The sequence below is a fragment of the Tetrao urogallus genome (assembly GCF_951394365.1).
Source record: "Tetrao urogallus genome assembly, chromosome: 3".
NCBI lineage: Eukaryota > Metazoa > Chordata > Aves > Galliformes > Phasianidae > Tetrao > Tetrao urogallus.
Genome location: NC_136815.1, coordinates 66,615,144 through 66,633,073, shown reverse-complemented (window position 1 = coordinate 66,633,073; position 17,930 = coordinate 66,615,144). Strand labels below are relative to the sequence as shown.

At 38.7% G+C, this 17,930-nt stretch overlaps 1 protein-coding gene across 2 annotated transcripts in view; it reads right to left on the bottom strand.

Annotated features, from left to right (window-relative positions):
* GRB10 (growth factor receptor bound protein 10) overlaps positions 1-17,930 on the bottom strand; it is a gene marked incomplete at its 3' end in the record, with an annotated part of 100,933 nt that overhangs the window by 37,652 nt on the left and 45,351 nt on the right. Inside the window, exons 3-4 of one of the 2 annotated variants that reach the window (XM_079533402.1) lie at positions 14,979-15,195; positions 12,092-12,233 (exon numbers count right to left, since the gene is read on the bottom strand). In XM_079533402.1, the coding sequence (XP_079389528.1) occupies positions 12,092-12,233; positions 14,979-15,195 (359 nt within the window). Of the gene's footprint in view, positions 1-12,091; positions 12,234-14,978; positions 15,196-17,930 lie in introns of those variants that run through there. The other variant, XM_079533403.1, reaches the window with a different exon arrangement.

Here is a 17,930-nt window from a genome sequence, read left to right as displayed (position 1 = left end):
CATGAGTTAAAATACTAAGATGATGTGTGGAGGAACACTGGCTTTAATTAATCTATACGACAAGAATCTAGTTATAAACTGGTCATTTTTCTGAAGTCTACAACAGATGACAAACAAAATTAGCCCTATGGTTGCCAGCATCTCTCCCGATACACAAATTATGCTGTTTCTGCCATGTGGAGTAACTGATAAGGAGGCCAGTCAATAAGGTGAACGGGCAACATAAATCTCCCACTCAGAAACAAAGCAAGACTTACTCCTTATAAAAAAGTTCAGTAACTTAAGGGAAGGAAAGAAGGTCTTACATCACAGATCGCTGTCTAGTTGAAGATTTTTTTTTGCACTCCATCCAAACCGCAAAGGTGGCATCCATTTCAGTTGTCACTATCTATCTCAACCTAAGCACGTAGTCTTCACTTATCATTAAGGTTCTAAGGTCAGTGGAGAGAGAAAGAGGCCCTTCAATACAGTTTATCTTCTATAGTTTTGCTACCATAAAATGTCATGAGTATTCTTGAAAGATATTCTTTTATATCAACTAGTAGGAGACAACCAGACAAGCAACTCAAATTACCTATTTAATCACAGAAATAAATCCCACCAAAAGACTATTCTATTTCTTGACACTGTGAAAAACCACAATAAATGGTTTAATAATATTACATTTCTTCATCTTTCTATTCTTAAGAGTAAAGAAGTGTTACTTACGATTAGCTCTTAGTAGAGGTATTTGTTAGAAAGTTCTATTTTACTTTTCGTACAGAATAAATTCAAAGGGAAAGATAAAATTTTGTAAGTAACTTTTTGTTTCCGCACGGAACACCAGAATTTTGAGCAGAGCATACACAATTTGGCCAAACTTGAGGCTATGAGCAAAAACATGGAAAGCAATACCTTCTTGAAGTAGCACTGAAGTGTTGTTTTTAAAATGAAGGGGTGCCTGAGCAGAAGGACAGTAAAAGACTGGGGCTATCATACCTACCCTGAAGGAATCTGACAGCAGGAGTCTGATAAGCGAAGGGTGAATAAACCCAACTCTTGTTAGAGTTTATGTGCCACTTTGTACACTGAATCCCACTCACACACTGACACTAGCTTTCAAAATATGAGGTCAGATACAGAAAGGTGAAGATCCCCCACAGCAAGAAACTCCAGTGTCTTTCTCCAGACATACAGCAAGCCTTGCAAGCTGAGATTCAAGAAAGGACTGTCCACAGTTGGAATAACCAGATATGTTCATTCACCTACATACCACTTTCAAGCAACAACAAAAAAATGCCAGCACACAATATGAAAAACAAGGCATTCCTACTGCTCGTTCAATGTACATAATGACTCTGAGTAAGTCTTGCATTAATGCACAACTTTTACAATTCAGTATCTAAGCAAAGTACTTATTCCAGATATTAGTACTTTAGCTGCAGCATATAAACCTAATTTGTAGTCACATTATGAAAAGTCAAATATGTCCTTTCCAAGTACTGCTAGTGCTCAGAATAACCCAAAATATGGTTATAGTGAAAAAGGAGAATCTCTCAGCCTTCCAAAGGACCTGTTAAGTCAGTAAAACTGACCTTGTGAAAATCTGCACCAACAGATTTTTTTTTACTTGAAAATAATAGACAAAGCCCTCTTATATAAGGAACCAAGTTTGCCACTGAAACATACAGCTGCGCTATGTAATGTAAGTTGCACTCAACTCAGAATTTAAATACTTCTCAAATTTTTCTACTGATATATTTATTGAACTCAGTGAGACTTTACTGGTTTGAAATTCCATTTAAATACTGTCACATTCTGAGGGAAAATAAATTAGTTTCTACTTCCCTACAATCATGGACTTCAAGAGGGAGTAACAAAGCACCTCACAGAGAGAAGTAAGCATTTCCTCCACGCTCTCCTTCAATGCCCTTACCCAGATATTGCTTTTAAGCAGTACCTCCTGATATAAATGTACATTCAGAAGACACATGATTGGTAGAAGAGATTAAATAAATGACACAGAATGCAGAGGTTACTGCAAGCTCATAAAGAAATGCAGTTACTGTGAATGATGTCTGGTACTGTAAACATTTTTTACATTATTTTTGCTAGAATTTTATTACTCTTCCTTTCCTTAATGGCTGCTAAATGTAGGAGATTAGCACTTATAAGGTTCTGGCTTAGAGGAAAAACATCTTTTGCATCTACAACATCGTCAATCATTTTGCTAGACAGGAATCAGTTAACAATCATAGTTTTTACAGCTGTATGTTAGAGAAGGCTCGAGAAAGAGGTAAAGAAGAAAAATTGATGTGAGCATGTTTAAAGTGCTGTAAAATTTATTTAATCATCTGCAGAACTACTAGATTGTTTATTTATTTAAGGGATGAAAGTAATATATAGAAAGCTTTCTGCAGAAACTTCATAAAGTTCATTCAGCTCTTTCATTTTAATGGTTATTCCCCAACATAGCAAAGTCTTTCAGCTTAGACCCATTTGGGCATGTGTTCGATGGATGAACTGCTAGAGATATTCAAAGCCAGCAGCTGCCATGCAAGAAATTTCCTGACCCACTCACAGAGCCCATCGTGCCCATATCACCTCTTGCAGAATTTCCTGCTTCAGATAAAAATCCTAAAATTTCTCCTAGACCAACTGTGTGATTGCTCAAGTGCTATTCCAAGCAAATAAGAGAGGGCAATCAGAATGAAGCCTACACACAGAGCAACTAGAGCAACCTTGTGCAGCTCTCTAAGTTAATTTCTTGTTAGCTAGACTGACTTTAAGTTCCTCTGTATTGCTCTAAGTGTTGCAATTAAGTACTGCTCTAAGCTATGCTTAATTAGCTTGTAAGCAAATGCTCTTTTGTAACTTGCAGTGTAACGCAGAACTGAATGTTCACTGAGTGCAAAGGGAAATCACACTGAAGGTACATTTGCAAAAATATAGTTGGTTGCCTCCTGACAGACTTTGCTGTCTTATTAATATCCTAGAAAAAATTAAGAAATGTGTCACACTGTACAAATAGTTTGAAATATATATTCCCCAGTCTTGGAACTGAAAGCAGTGCTTTCCTGCCAGCTCCAGCTCACAAGCACTCTATTGCTCTCAGAAGATGGAAGATTACGTTTTTCATCTGTTTAGTTTAAGAAAAAAAAAAAAAAGGTGGAGGGGGGGAGGAGAGACAAGGACACAAATTATGAAACATACAGATACTCAAAATAAACAAGATTGTGTGGTCCACACAATGGAAAAAATGTGTAAAATCCCCCAAAAATAAACAAGAAGTATGAACAATCTTCACTAAAGCGCAATTAGCCCATTAGTCAGAGTAAAATCCAACATTCAGGAATAAAGCTGAACTTCAGCACCTCCTGTGAAGTGCACAGAAAATGAAATTAGTATGAGGTTCTTAAGTACATTTAGTATCTTTCTAATACCACAAGCAAAATGACATTAGCTTCGAGCATAGCTCCAAGTCTGAAATTGAGTCTGCCTATCAGAGGATTTGACAAGGCTGTAACACAAGAGCCAAGGCTCAGTCTCACTTGAACAAGCTTTACAGTGCTTTGCCAAACTACTTAGCATGTTAAAGAAAAAGGTGCAAAGGTCATCTGTGGAAATCATTCATAGAATAAAACTGTATTTAACACAGAGAAATATTTTCAGTATAGCAAATACAAGGTCTTATTGTATGATTGTTGCTATTCCCGTAATGTCAGCTTTCAAGTCTTTGTCTAATGAAGAGGAGGGTAATCTGTATGCCTGTTTCTTTTCAAATTGTTCCACAGATTATTTAGAAGGTGTGAGACAGCACTGCAAGCCATCTATCCTCCAGTATATATATTTAGGTGTATGTTTTTAAATGTTAAGTGTATATATGTGTATATGAGGATATATACACTTAACATATAAAAACACTTAAAAATAACTAATCAGGAGTTTGGGACTACTTAGTGAAGAACACTGTTAACTTAAAGCACGATAGGCATCCTTCTGTGCTAAAATTGTGTACCTGACACTTGTCACTTACCATAGACTACGTGTCCAGTTTATAACACTCCATTGAGTATTTGGGGAATGAGAGTGGTTGCAAATATGTGTAGAGGTATTTAAAAGGTCTGGAAATACTGTGGTTTGCTTGTTTTCAGTGGATTTTAGTAAGCAATAGGGAAAAGTGTGACCTCCAGCAGTATGGCAAATTACTTAAGAGTAATCAGCTGCTTCTAACAGCTTGCAGGCAAGGACAAGCTCAAAAATGACTGAAAAATTAAAACTCGCTGTTCTACTACCAAAATGTTGTTTTCTAGCTTAGAATATTATTTTCTGTAATCTTTTTGCACCTCGTGTTATTTTATTTTTACTTTCTTATGTAATATTTTTTCCTTAGGGATGGATAGCTTCTATTCCTATTATCTACTCTGTCAAGGATGGTGGGAATCATGTTCTGGAAAGGTAAATAACAAGATGAGTAGAGGAACACATGCAAGACTACACACAATAACTTAAGCTTCCCTTGCTGCTGCAGAACACAGACACACTGAAGGCACCTGAAGCCATTTCTTCACACCCAGCCCCTGCATGACAGCTGAGCATTCTTCAGTATGCCTGACAATACCTTCTGAAACATTCTAAGCCTGTTCCTGAGGCATGAAGCAAGCAAAAGGTGCAGGAGTTGATGATAATAAACTTATGTTTCTGGAAATACAGCACACACTGAGGAAATTGCATGTGCAGTGGAAAGTAGTGTTGAAACCATTCCTTGAGAAAGGGCAACTGCCATACCTACATATCCCCAAAAAGCAGAGCAGTTTCTCAGTCTGGCCTGCTGGTGTATCTAGGTGGATAAAGGGGGTAGCTGGAAAGATGGCTCCTGTTTGGTAAGAAACTAACAAAGCGCTAAAAGCTCTTGCCAGCCTTCATTCTCTTCCCATCACAAAAACTCATGGAAGATTTTTTGTTTTGCTGTTAATGAAATTTCACTTATTATAAGCCTGCTGGGATAAAATTACTTTTTCCACCCTACCCAGAAACACTCTGTGCTCAGCACAGGCTCACACCCCAACTCCCAGCTGATGGTTAATTCACTTTGCTTCCAAATGCTAATCGTTTCCCCCTCAGGAACAGGAGAAAAAACAAACACTTATTCTTCATATCATCATGAAGACATTTTCAACTCTTGCTTCCTGAAATACAGTGGGATGGACATGCTCCAGTAACCCTCACAGCAGCAGGATCTATCAGTGGACGGAATAAGCAATCCTAATGCCAGTGGAGGAATATGACGTGCAGTTTTTATGAACTGGTGATGGCTTGCCTCTTAAAAGTTCAGATTGAACTTACTTTTATGTACACTTTGTGAATGACGTTCAGATTGCAGTCGGGTTAAAGCAAAAACTGAAGGTACTTACATAAATTAAACAAAATCACTTTTTAAAATATTAATTTTGCATCGTAAGGAGAAACAATAATAAAATAAGAATTTAATAATAATGAGACTATAAATCAAGAGAACAAAGAACTGAAACTTGTCCCATGATGACTTAACCAACTCAGCTGTACTCTTCTAATGCAAAAATGTTATTAAATTCCATCTAACATTCCTTCCATTTAGGAAATGGAACAAAGACATACATGTAAGTCTTAGAGGAATGCATAAACATCCAGTTACCACACCGATGAACTTGGAAGTTCATTCTTCCTCTCTGCAACCACACCCAATCATCGCCTAAGCAAAGACAGAAATTTCAAACAGATTGCCTTTTTTAAGTGTGGGCACACTTCACTGCTACAGGTAATTACTGCAAGTCTAAAAAAAGCTCTCTTCCTGCTGAGAATGAGCAGCATTAATCCCAACACTTGTGCAGCCACTCTTCTGAGAGTTTGGAAGTGAACACTGGACACCGGCTCTTCCCATTGTCCCTAGAAGTGGATGCCAACACAATCAAGCTAAAAGTTGGGCACCTTCCCAGTCCCACGCTGTGCACATCCACAGCACCCACCAGGAGATTGCATGCAGCTCAGTAGCAGGCGCTAGCCCTGTTCTCTAAGGGCTGCCTTGGATCACCTCAGGTTTCAGAAGCAACCTCATGACCAACTCGCCTGCTGGTCACTGGAAACAGCATGATGCTGCAAGATCACATAGGATACATAGGGGCAAAGTTCCCTGTTTCAAGCTGGTGCTTTCTTGCATCTGTCCTACTTGGGTAGCAGAGGTCCAAAAGGTTTTTATTCAGAATGCTTAAGTAAGATCAGAATCTGCACCTTGAGTCCAGACAGCACAGAGGGCAAGGGGAGCTTAGACTTAGTGTAGCAATGCTCATGATGTTGGGTAGCTCCTTAAAGGCTATCAGTAGAAAGTTATGACATCTCTAATTCATCTCAGACATTCACTTACAGTGTAATTAGAATCACTCAATATAGCTCTGCGCTTTTTTTTTTAATTCCCTACTGCATTGATGTTTATATTAAAACCCACTTCTGTCTGCCTCACTAAGAATTACAGTTTCTCCCATCTTCTCATTTTTTCCCACACCTTCAGCCTGGTAGCTTCTCACTTCTATCAACTCCTATCTACTCCTGATCAAAGTAGAGGATAGCTAAATTTTATTTTCACTGTACTATTACCAAAAGAAACCAAGAACACTGTTACACGACAAAAAACGTGCAAGGCCACTCCTAAGCTGTGCAGACAAAAGCAGTGTGAATACGGCAGTGCACAGCTATTATAGCTTATGCTACAGCCCACTCACTATTTACACAAGGCAGTCCTGAAGGCTAATTGCAACGGTGCTGCTACTGCACAGGGGTTGTTAAGGCAGCTGCAGGCCATGCTGCATGGCAGCAGTCCCGGGGGGCTGCCAGTGCAGGCGGTAGGCCAGGCCTAGCAGAGCGTCTCCCACGGCGCAGCCACACTCCTCAGCACACAGCCCGCCTGCAGCATGCTCGCCTCGGGGTAGAGAGCCAGAATGCGCCTGGGAGCAAGGCCAGGTTTGCGTCATTAAAAACAAAACCAAAAAAAACCTCCAGCAAATAACATACTTTTCGGTTTGAATGCGAGACGCTCTTCATATTTCCCGTAATCAATGTTGGGACTACAGCTACTGTTCTGGCACTTCCCAAAATCAAGTATGTGAAGAGACTCGATTCTTCCTACCAAGCCTCATGATCAAAACAAGCATGAGGAAGAAGAAACAGCGGCTTTGAATCCATCCTGATCCTGGGCCCCAACAGCCTCCAATGCTCTATCCAAAAAGCCTCCAAACACCCATGGACCGCGCATGCACCATCAGCACTTAAGGCTGCACAGTCCAGTGAACTCATTACTACTTCCTTCATTAGTCTCATTTTCGGTAATGAGCTACTGAGATTTTCAAAACCACATGAGCTCACTCCCTAATTTCTTCAAGAGTAATTGGACAACACATCCGCGTGATACAGGTCACAAGATGACAAGAAATGAGATGCCTTTCCTACATGTCATCTCAGTATTTGTCCACTGCACTTAGTTCATCTGGTTTGGGAAAGTGTTGTTTCTCCAGGTAAGAGGTACCCAGGGCAAATACAAGGTCCAGTTTTACACAGATAGATTACAGCCCCACCACAGAGGCCTGATCTTTCCCAGTCACAACTTTCTCTAAAAAAAATAAATAAAAAATAAAGAAGTTAAATATGCTACAGAGTGATCTATGTATCTTTTAATTATATAGCTTAAGAGTCTTCATTCAAAGGAAGATTTGAGGAAGACAAGATGATGCATCACGGCCATGGAAACACATTTTATAGTTGGGCCATAGGGAGAGCCCTTGAGTTGGACCTAAGGAATTGCCTCAGTTAATGTAGGTGCAGGATTTGGCCTGTTTAGAGAAAGTAAAGACTTGTTCACTCATCCTCTTGTCAACAGTTGTTCTCAACAAGTCTTGTTAGTAAGTGTTATTTCATTTAAAGATTAAGTAAAAAATTTGCTGTCACACATGTGAAATTTAACTTGGTACGTGGAGTTTCCATTATTAAAAAGTTCATACTTTTATATAGCTTCTCTTTTCAAAATCAACATCCTTGTCTTCAAAAGAGTCAATATGAAAGCTTTGCGGGAAGAAAAAACAAACAACAAAATTATCGTAACATGGAATTAAAGCAAAACTAAAAAGTCTGTTCATATGAATTCCCTTGAAGGGTTACTAAATCTGGAAAAAAGAATAACATAAATTCATACCCACTTGTGAATTTAATTTGCTAGAAAAGAGTAAGCAATTTTGGTGCATCAAACTGCTATTTGGAAGTTTGCCTGGGCTGTATAGAGGGGGGATGTGAGAAATTTGCCCTATTTTTACAGTTGAAAGCTTCATTGACTCACACGAGATACTTTAGACTAATATCCTGTGGCATCACAGTGACCTACATGTAATTATTGCATACTTTTTCCAAAATATTTGTACACAGCCAAAAATTATAACCTAAGTTACCAACCAGTTCTTAGTTTATACCAGCAACACAGAGATGGACTTCAATTAGTGGTAACCTTGCTGTCTGATGCTTTTAGCAATTTTTTAGATGAATGTCTGGTCTCGATTTGGTGTAATTTTCTGGTCACTGTTTTTCCTACACAAACATATTTATCCGGTTAAGTAAATGATGTTTAAAAACTTGCAGCTGTCCTTCCTCCATACCCGCAATCAGTGCCCCCTCAGACGTGCAGTGATTTCATGTTTGTAGGTGTGCACACTTCTCACAAAGACAGACATGGGAAAAAGGGTCTTGAGTGCCCCCATCGAGCAGGACTTCCTTCCTGCTCCTGCCTTCACCCATCCTTCCTTCCCAGGGCAGAAAGCAGGGGCACTGAGGCAGTTGTGAGATCTGCTGGAGTTTCACTTGGCTGGTGGCCAGGCGCTGTGGGGAAGGCGGATGGGTGGTGCTGGAAGGACATGATAAAGATAGGAACACTTAGTCCCGCAGTCTCTCCAGTCAGAGCTCGCCTGCCAAAGCTCATGGACAAAACTTACTCAGTTCAGACGTTTAGTTCGTACTTTATGTTTAGAAAAAGAAGTTAAAAGCTTTTTGGCAGTTACTGCTTGAAAGGTCATCATTTTTCCAAACGTGAGACATCTGAAGTATCTTGCTCATCACATCAGTAGCTGATGAAATTACAACCATTTGCAGTCATGTTTTTTCTTAAGTAGCTATTGATTCAGCAGCCCAGGTAGTCAGTTTTTCCCACCCCTGTGCTCACAACCTTGTTGACTTCAGTGGTGCTAATTTATCCAGAACTGCTTGGGTTGACATCTAAAACTTCTCAGAATAAAACTTAACATAAAATGGGCTTTTTCCACCTGCAGAATTGTCAGAAAGGATAATAACACTAATCCTCCTAGGAGCACTTGTCTGTTTAACTACAACATATTTTTTAACCTCTCATGCTAGGAAGCATTTGGTCACACAGCTGTATTAGCTCAGACCTTCCCCAGACCATGGATGTTGGTCAGTGCAGCCAGCAAATAATATATCTACATCATTCTGCAGCCCAAGATGACTTGGGGACCTCTAGATTGTCCTCTATCTATTCCATCAGATAGAAGCTGACCAAAGGAAACATTTTGCCCATGCCACCCACGTGCTTTGACATAACTTGTGATTAGAGCTTTTGGGGCTCAGCAGTACAGGCTGCGATTGCTCTTTGCCTATTTGTCCCAAAGGCTCAGCAGGCTACAGGGAATCCCTTTTCATTAACACATCGCATAACCAATATGAGCAGAACAGCTCATTCCAATCTCCAATTTTAATCCTTGTTTATAACCTGCAAGCAGAGAACCTTACATTTAGCATCATTATGTTTGATCGTGGTTTGCATTCAGCATTCTAAATCTATAGCTTGTATTCAAGCTTTTTGTTGTTGGTTGTTTTTTTTGTTTTGTTTTGTTTTTTACATGGCTCCTTTTCACTAAATGCTGGCCATTAAAATGTGCTTTCACAATCCTCCTTTAACTAAACGTGTCATTTACTCTGTTAACCAGTAGCTTATAACCCACTTATCTAAACAAAAGTGTATCCTAAAATAATATATCAAAATTCCCAAAGTTTATGTTTGCTTTTTTTTTAAATTGGATGAAGGTACAAAAACTTGTAACATTTCTCAAGATTTTTTTAAAACCAATTATGTTTCCAGATTCTGTTGAATGGCACTACTACTGGATTAAATATACTTAAGGTGCTCTGGGGAGCCTGAATGGGCAGGTTTTTTTTGTTATCCTGCAATACTTCACATTTATTTGAGATATTAAACAAAATGTTTCTCTTCATGAAGAAACAATTCACCAATTCACTTTTTTTTTAATTGTATCAATATTCTAAAGCTAGAGGATTTTTTCAGTTCTGTTTCTACTATTTTATAGAAGAAAATGATGACTTCCTACCTTTCCTTCGGTCTAAGCGAGTGTTTCTTATTTGCCTCCAATCAGTTGATGAACTGAAATGAGCAGTATATCTGCATTTATAGAAGTCGTTACTACCTAAATGTTTCAGCTCTTCCTCTTACACCCTACAACTTTCACAATTACAATGGTTTGTCTGATTAAAAATTTGAGCAGCATGCACAGCTACACAATGTAAGTATGTATTTTATTTTAGGCCTTGGAATGGCTTGTCACAATTTATCATTGTAAGATTAAGTATATTTCTAACAGAAAATTATGAAGTAGAACTTAGGAAAAAATGCTATTATTCAGTCTTTATAGCCAGTTCCTTACACATGCTAGGGTATGTTTACTTTTATTCTTAGACACTGCTAAACCCCTAGTTTCTAAATATCACCGAAAAATGACACACAGATACTTAGGATTCTGAGGGCTTTGTAGAGCAATTCTTTTGGTGGTGTGGTAAGATCTAGTGAAACAAAAATAAAAAGCAATGAATCCCTGAAACTGAGAAATATTTAGAAAGATAAATGCAGGTTCATCTGTAACTTTAGCTTGCCTCCAAAAGCTGCCATGCTGCTGGCAGCAGCCAGCACACACAAGAGAATTGCCCATTATTTTCTCTCCCCAGAGTCAGATTACCACTCCCTTGGCAGAACAGCCTCTCTGCTTAGCAGTTACTGAGGACTCACACAAGACCACATTAAATTTATAACTGCATGACTCAGTTTTCTCTTCAGGCATTATTTGGTTATCTATCTCAACTTTTATATATGTAAGAAATACTGCAAAACCAAAGAAGATGCACTGTATCTTTCAAGAAAGCTGACAGCTGTTTATAGAGATATAAAATAATGCAGAATATACAGGACTATATGTTATGGTCTACTGCTTGTAGCTGAACCGCCTCCCCAAACCCTTTTATCAGCCATACCAATCATAGGAGCTACTTACAAACTAAACCAGCAGCAATACAGAACAACATCATGTTTGTGGGTACTCAAGCGCAAAGCCATTCTAAGGCAGTATTCAGTATAAGCAACACTTTGTTGTTTTTGTGTTGTTGTTTTTTGTTTGTTTGTTTTTTAAATCCCTGTGCAAGACAGCATAGTTTACAAAATTGTGAAGAACTTCATTGTAATGGACTTGGGAAGCTACTCAACCATGGGACAGTTCTGCTCATCGGTCCCATTAGAAGGAACTGTGCCTAGTTACATGCTCTAAGAAGTGTATTTTGCTTCCTGAAGAACAGCAGAACAATGAGGCACCATGTCCTTAAAGAAAACAGACAGCTTCTTATAGAGGCAATGAATTTTAAATGGAAACAGGCTGTTAAATGGCTTTGAGGCAACTAGAGTTGTTGTGTAACATTCACAGATGCTGCTCCAATCCTAACCTGACATCTGAATTAGCAAGTCATTACCTTGGGTAATGAAATTCCAAAGATATTAGGCATTACTGCTTCATTGACAACATGCGTATGCTTGAAAAAGAATTGCTTTACTCTTACAAACCTTTAACAAGAAACAAAAACTTTGAAGCCTCTCTGAAGATGTTCTCTTGCTAGTGCTGCCCTACTCACAAACGAAGCCTACAGACTTTTCTAGGTATCTGGAAAGCTAGTCTCTGCCTTCAAAATGAAATTGTTCACTGCGGGTTTGAACGCTAACATATGACAGAAAGCTTTGTTCCATACTCACATGCTTATTAGCAGGTTGACTTTGAGGTAATGATCCAGGGGCCAGCACAGGAGAACTTGCAGGACTGCAGAGTTCTGGAAATGGATTGGGTATGGCTGGCAACGACGATGTTCTGAATTGCTGTTCTTCTTCTTGTAGACGCCTACAGACATAGAAGCATTAAGAGGAGCAAACTGGCATGACCAGGCCTGTATCTCCTGCTCCACCATTCAGTGTACTGACATTAAAAAAAGAGAAAAAAAAAACGACACCTCTATAGCTACAGCAACAGCAAGCCCAATTTAGGTAACTGTATGTGAAAAAACAACCAGTCATGCATCTAGTTTGTTTTGTTGTTTATAACTTGATCACTTGGGTGAATAAATAAGGTAATCGTGCACAAAAGGTAAACAGAAATATCAGTCTATACCCTCTGTTGTAAGCACTAACTTACAGGCTTAAGCTCCGTGTGTCAGAAAGTCATTTCAGACCTAAAGAAGGAGGAGGACATAACTGCAGTAATTTGGAGCCAAATTCCACATGGATCTGCAAACAATCATGTCTCCCAGTAAAGCATGTAGGCTGGGGTTGAAGTCGATACTGTCACTTCATTATAATATGACATTCTATTTCTCAGCAATTCAGCTTGAGCAATAAACTGCAATTACACTATCCTAGCTTACACTATTTGTAAGATTACTGTTTAGACAAGTTTTACATGCATCTCCTGAGATGCATCTCATTAAGTCTAACTAAGGCCAACACAATTTCAAGTTCTAGTTTGCAGTACGCCTGTACTGCTCACACTAACTGAAGGTCTACTAGCTAACACAATAATGTTAGAAAAGATGTAACACCTGTTCATAACCATACAGACTGCTTTAATTTTCCTACTGGTCCTGATACTAGGTAACTGTCAGGTTTGCCTCTGACTCCTTTGCCGAATGCACCACCTAGTGGCAACTGTAAAAGTTTCCAAAGGCAATCAACTAACTCCTGTATTTGAAATGCAAATCACTCAAAACTTAATTTGGCTACTTTTTTTTTCTGTATGTTCTTCAGCCTACTACCTTCACCAAGCTCTTATCAGAGCCCTCTTGGACACAACTGTTAGTTTTGCCTCTAATAACACGTCCCATTTTGAGTACGTTTTCCATGCCTACACCAGAACTGCAGCGCTTTGATAAAATCACTAACACGGAATCTGCTCCACAGGTAATTCTATCCCTTAATTAAGTTGCCTTGGTATTCCATGAATGACCCAATAGTTTTGTTTCTTGCTGCCAATAGCAGGTTCCAACTGTAACTATGAGCTACGGAAATGACTGCTTCCTTTTTTGTGCTACCCGTGTGCACACTTCTGTAAAGCATGAAGTAAATAATTGTGTAAGATCTCTTCAGCACAGTGGACTTAACGTTTCAGCAACTGTGTAATAGTTCTTTGTATTGCAAATTTTGGACTACATGTTTGCAATGATCCGCATTATAAGAACTGGAATTACAGATTACAGAAATTAGACAATGCTGCACTCTGCTCTGCATAGAATGCTGCCATGCATCATTTATTTTATTACTTAGCTAAACATAAAGCAGTACTTTCAAGAGTAATAACCATTCTGTTGTGGCTGAGGAAAAGACACAGCCACTGCCTGGTACTAGAAAGATGTCTAATTAAATCTGAATAAAAGTTTTGCCATTATTTTCTTCAATGTTAAACACGTGATGCTCTATAGGATTTACAGAAGCACAGAGTTCAGAAAGCTGGAGTGTCTTTCAAAGAAAGTATCAAAGTTTAGAAATGCCATAAACAATTAAAAGGAGTGTTTTGACTAAGATACTTAGAACAAAACATGAATTATACTGCTCTAGAGAGTGAATTTGTTAACACAGCACTATTCAAGGTTCAATCTGAAACTTGTAAAAAAAACTGCATCATTAACTGTCTTGGCTGTAGCACACAGTAACTGCATACTACACTTTCATACAGCAAATCTGCCTGTCTTAAGAATGTAATTCCCATAGGAAATACATCAGTGTAAAGAATTAGGAGCAACCCTTATTAGATCTTGGATTTTTCGTCTACTATTATTGCTCCCCACTTGTCTCAGAGAATCCTTTGTCAGCTAGAAGGAAAATTCCAAATATACCTGATTCAAGAAATATACCTGCACATACTGACCTTTCTTAAAAAGATTTTAAGAATCTCAGTGTTATCTACAGACTCTCCAGTTATCACCAGTCTGTGTTGTAGAGTATTCCACTTTAAGCTTGAATTCAAGTCCCCATCCTGACAACAGAGAGACAACCTAAACACTTCTTTTTCTGTGAAGTCTACCATAACGCACTCGAGTGAAATAGAGCGCTTTTAGGAAGCACTTTAGGAAGAATGGTTAGAGAAGTACAATGGTTAAAGAAGTGCAATGCGTTCATGTTTATTTGTCTTGGACCCAACAGGAAGCCTCCACTAAGAGAGGTATTTTTATATATCAAAACCAGCTGAATGCAACCTCATTTAACTACTGATCATGATATATAAAGTCAAAAAGCCGTTAATTGCCAGTACTGCCGGCAGAACAGTGTTTTTAAACATTTGGATTTATTTCCAAACATGGACATTGCGTCTGAAAATTGATATCAATACTACGCTTCTATGCATGTCTGCTATCAAAGGCACAGCAGACACTGGTGAAACAAGTAGAAGTGTGGCACGTTTGCATTTTACAAAATACAAAATCTACATGTAAAATCTATATCCTCCACCTACCCATTGAATCTTTCCTCCTGCGCAGCAGACCACTGTGACCTTACAAGAACCCTACTGGGGTTTATCTCCTATTTCAAAACATAGTTCCTTCAAAGCTGCTTCAAGATGACTTGAAGCAAACAGTGTGCTGTCCTCTGATCCTACCTGACCGCCATAATGCGCACGGGCTGAGACCTCTGCACTTTCTGCCTGGGAGACGTGGGCTGCAGGGCACTGGATCCTGAGGTGGGCAGCGGGCTGCGGTTAAGCTGGCCATTCTGAAGGAGTGGAGTGGTTTCTGACTGCATGCTGCACGTCGAGTACAAACTTTCAAATGATGAATTCATGTCATTTACCAAAGCTTCTAGGTCCACGTCGTCATCTGAAAGACGTAAAGTAAAAGCAGCATAACGTATGTGAAAGTCGCAGATAAAATAAATTTGGGAAGATTGATGACTAAATTTCCGCCAAGTTGTTACATATTCTATAGCTATAACTTTACAGTACAAATTTTTATCTTTTACAGAAAAAACAATGCAGCTAGTAACTTACAAAAACACTGATGATCACGTCTGTCTTCTTCAGCAAAAAGCTGAATGAAATATTTCTACTATAATATTTACTGACCTTTTTAGTATATGTATAGTGTTTACTGACAATTGGTGTGATTTTTAATACCAGTGCTGATGTGGAGCACCACTTAAACTGACAGACATCCATTTCCAAGAACATATCACAAATATCTCAGTTCAGCTTGTCAGTGTATCAAGCTCAGACTGTCAAACAGCATGATAAATACCACTTGGAAGATCCAGTACCCTAAAGACAAAAAAGGATAGCGTTGCACAAGTCAAAAGGTGAAAGATGAACACCTCCATTGTATTAAGGGTGAAAATGTATTGTTATAGTTTCTTGAAAACATCTCATCTGCACATTTGCCTATTTTTGAGATACAGTGCTTTGAAGGGTGATGATGAGTTTTTAACTGTCATTCCATTGACTTCATAAGAAGTTTTGTAAGCTTATTCCTGAAATGCACTGAAGAGACTACTGCCTTAAGGAGCTTAAAGTAAATCAACCAGGGATGTGGTATGCATGGTTGGAGGAACATCATTAGTCCCTAAGAAGTACACCAATCCTCCTGTACATGCCAATTTACCTTCAAGGAAGTAACTCATGTTCATTTGTTCCTCTTTAACAGTAATTACTCTGCAAGACAAAACTGGGAGCCTTTTGAACTAACCACTCTTTGAACTTCAATCTCAGTCTAATTACTCCCTAGCCACAAGTTACTCTGTATCAGAAGTTCAACACACCGAGGAACACACACATAGATACCTGCTTTTGTTCAGATGCTCACTGTGAAGTAATCAATCACTTCAGACCAAAATCAACTTGGTTTCCAACAATTTGCCCTTTCTTCCAACTATATCAGCTGGCCTAGTAAAACATAACACAGCTGCCTCTAATTTCTCAAAACTGTTCATGACAGAGATCGCAGAGACAACCAACAGAGCTAGCTAACATTTACAAAGCACTGGGAGCTAAAATACTATTCTTGCCTGAAATAAGTACTTACATTGATACTTTGGCCACATTTTCTAGAAATCGTAGAAAATCCTGAGCTGGAAGGGACCCGTAAGGATCACTGAGTCCAACTTGACCCAACAGGAACAATTTTTCACCTTATGACCCACTACCAGATTTTTTTATTTTTATTTTTTTGAGATGACATAAGTTATCTTGTACCAGTGTCAACTTTCTGTAGGCATTATCAGAAACAGTATCACTGCACTGACACTGCATTTGTTTTGAACACTGACAACCATAGTTCTTGGCACTGGATGAACTGAAAAATCTGCTGAGAAAAGGTGCTGATCATGCACATACATCTGAGCTCCATGTCATTACTAGAAATATTACATTCCTCAGTGAAAGTTAGGACAACCGGTACTAAAGTAAGAACCACTTGGCCTTCACTGAAAATGTACTCATAGCATTTCTAAGTTTGAACATCTATTTAAAACAAACAAACAAACAAACAAACAAACAAAAGAACAGCCCTAAAACCAACCACCACCCGCAAACAGGTTTCTTCTTTTTTATTTCCTCATGGCTATTTCCCTCAGACTCTGTACTTAACAGGTACTATCCAACTATTAAGATACCTTTGCTAGGCTACACCATCTTCTCTATCTGCCAGTTCACACATTTTTTAACAGTCTAGTCCTTGCTTTGCTTGGATAAAGTCAACAATAATTTTCAGACTATTTTGAGGGATCTTGAGACAGAGTTGCAATTTAAATGTCATTACATCCTCCACATTCTTATCCTGTTTGGAGAACACATATCTAAAACACTTCTTGAGCAATCAGAAGGGAACCACAGGAGTAGGAGTACAGAAAGGGAGAGGCTGGATTACGTGGCTTCTGAATTTTATCATTCATCTTTAGTACCAGAGGACTAAGCTGTAGGGTTTCAGATGTCTGTCAAGTAAAGCTTAGGGATTGGTGAAGGAGGTGCAGAATAAAGACCCTGACCACACAGTCAATGAGTGAATTTACAGCTGCTAACAACTGTTTAGCAGAAGGGAAGAAAGTCTAGGCATACAATCTGAGGAAGTCTGTACAGCTCTGTCCCTGAGGGTGCTAATTTATTAACAACCTACAGAAGGCTATAAGTGTGCAAGATCATTAAATTTTCATTCAGATGATTGTAACTCATGAGGAACAATTAAGAGTCAGCACAAGCTACCTGACTAACCAAACAGACACAAAGGTGTAATACAAAGTCTTAATAAAGCACAAAATGAGGCACTTCATGCAAAACAGTAAGCAAACCTCTTAAAGCACTGAATAGCCATTAGCAGGCTTTAAGCATATCAATTATACATCTAAATTCAATTTCCAACAAGACAGGCAAATATAGAGCTTTCTTAATAACATGTTTCACTGAAGTCCACAATCTGGTTTCACTCCTCCAGTCAGTTCCTTTCCTTGAGGGATGAAGCACTGCTAATTAAAGCCTTCATCTATACTACAAAACTTTTGCAGGAGTGCAGATCCTAAAGCTTTGTGGAGATAAAGCCTTCAATCCTGAATTTCATACAGTTTCATC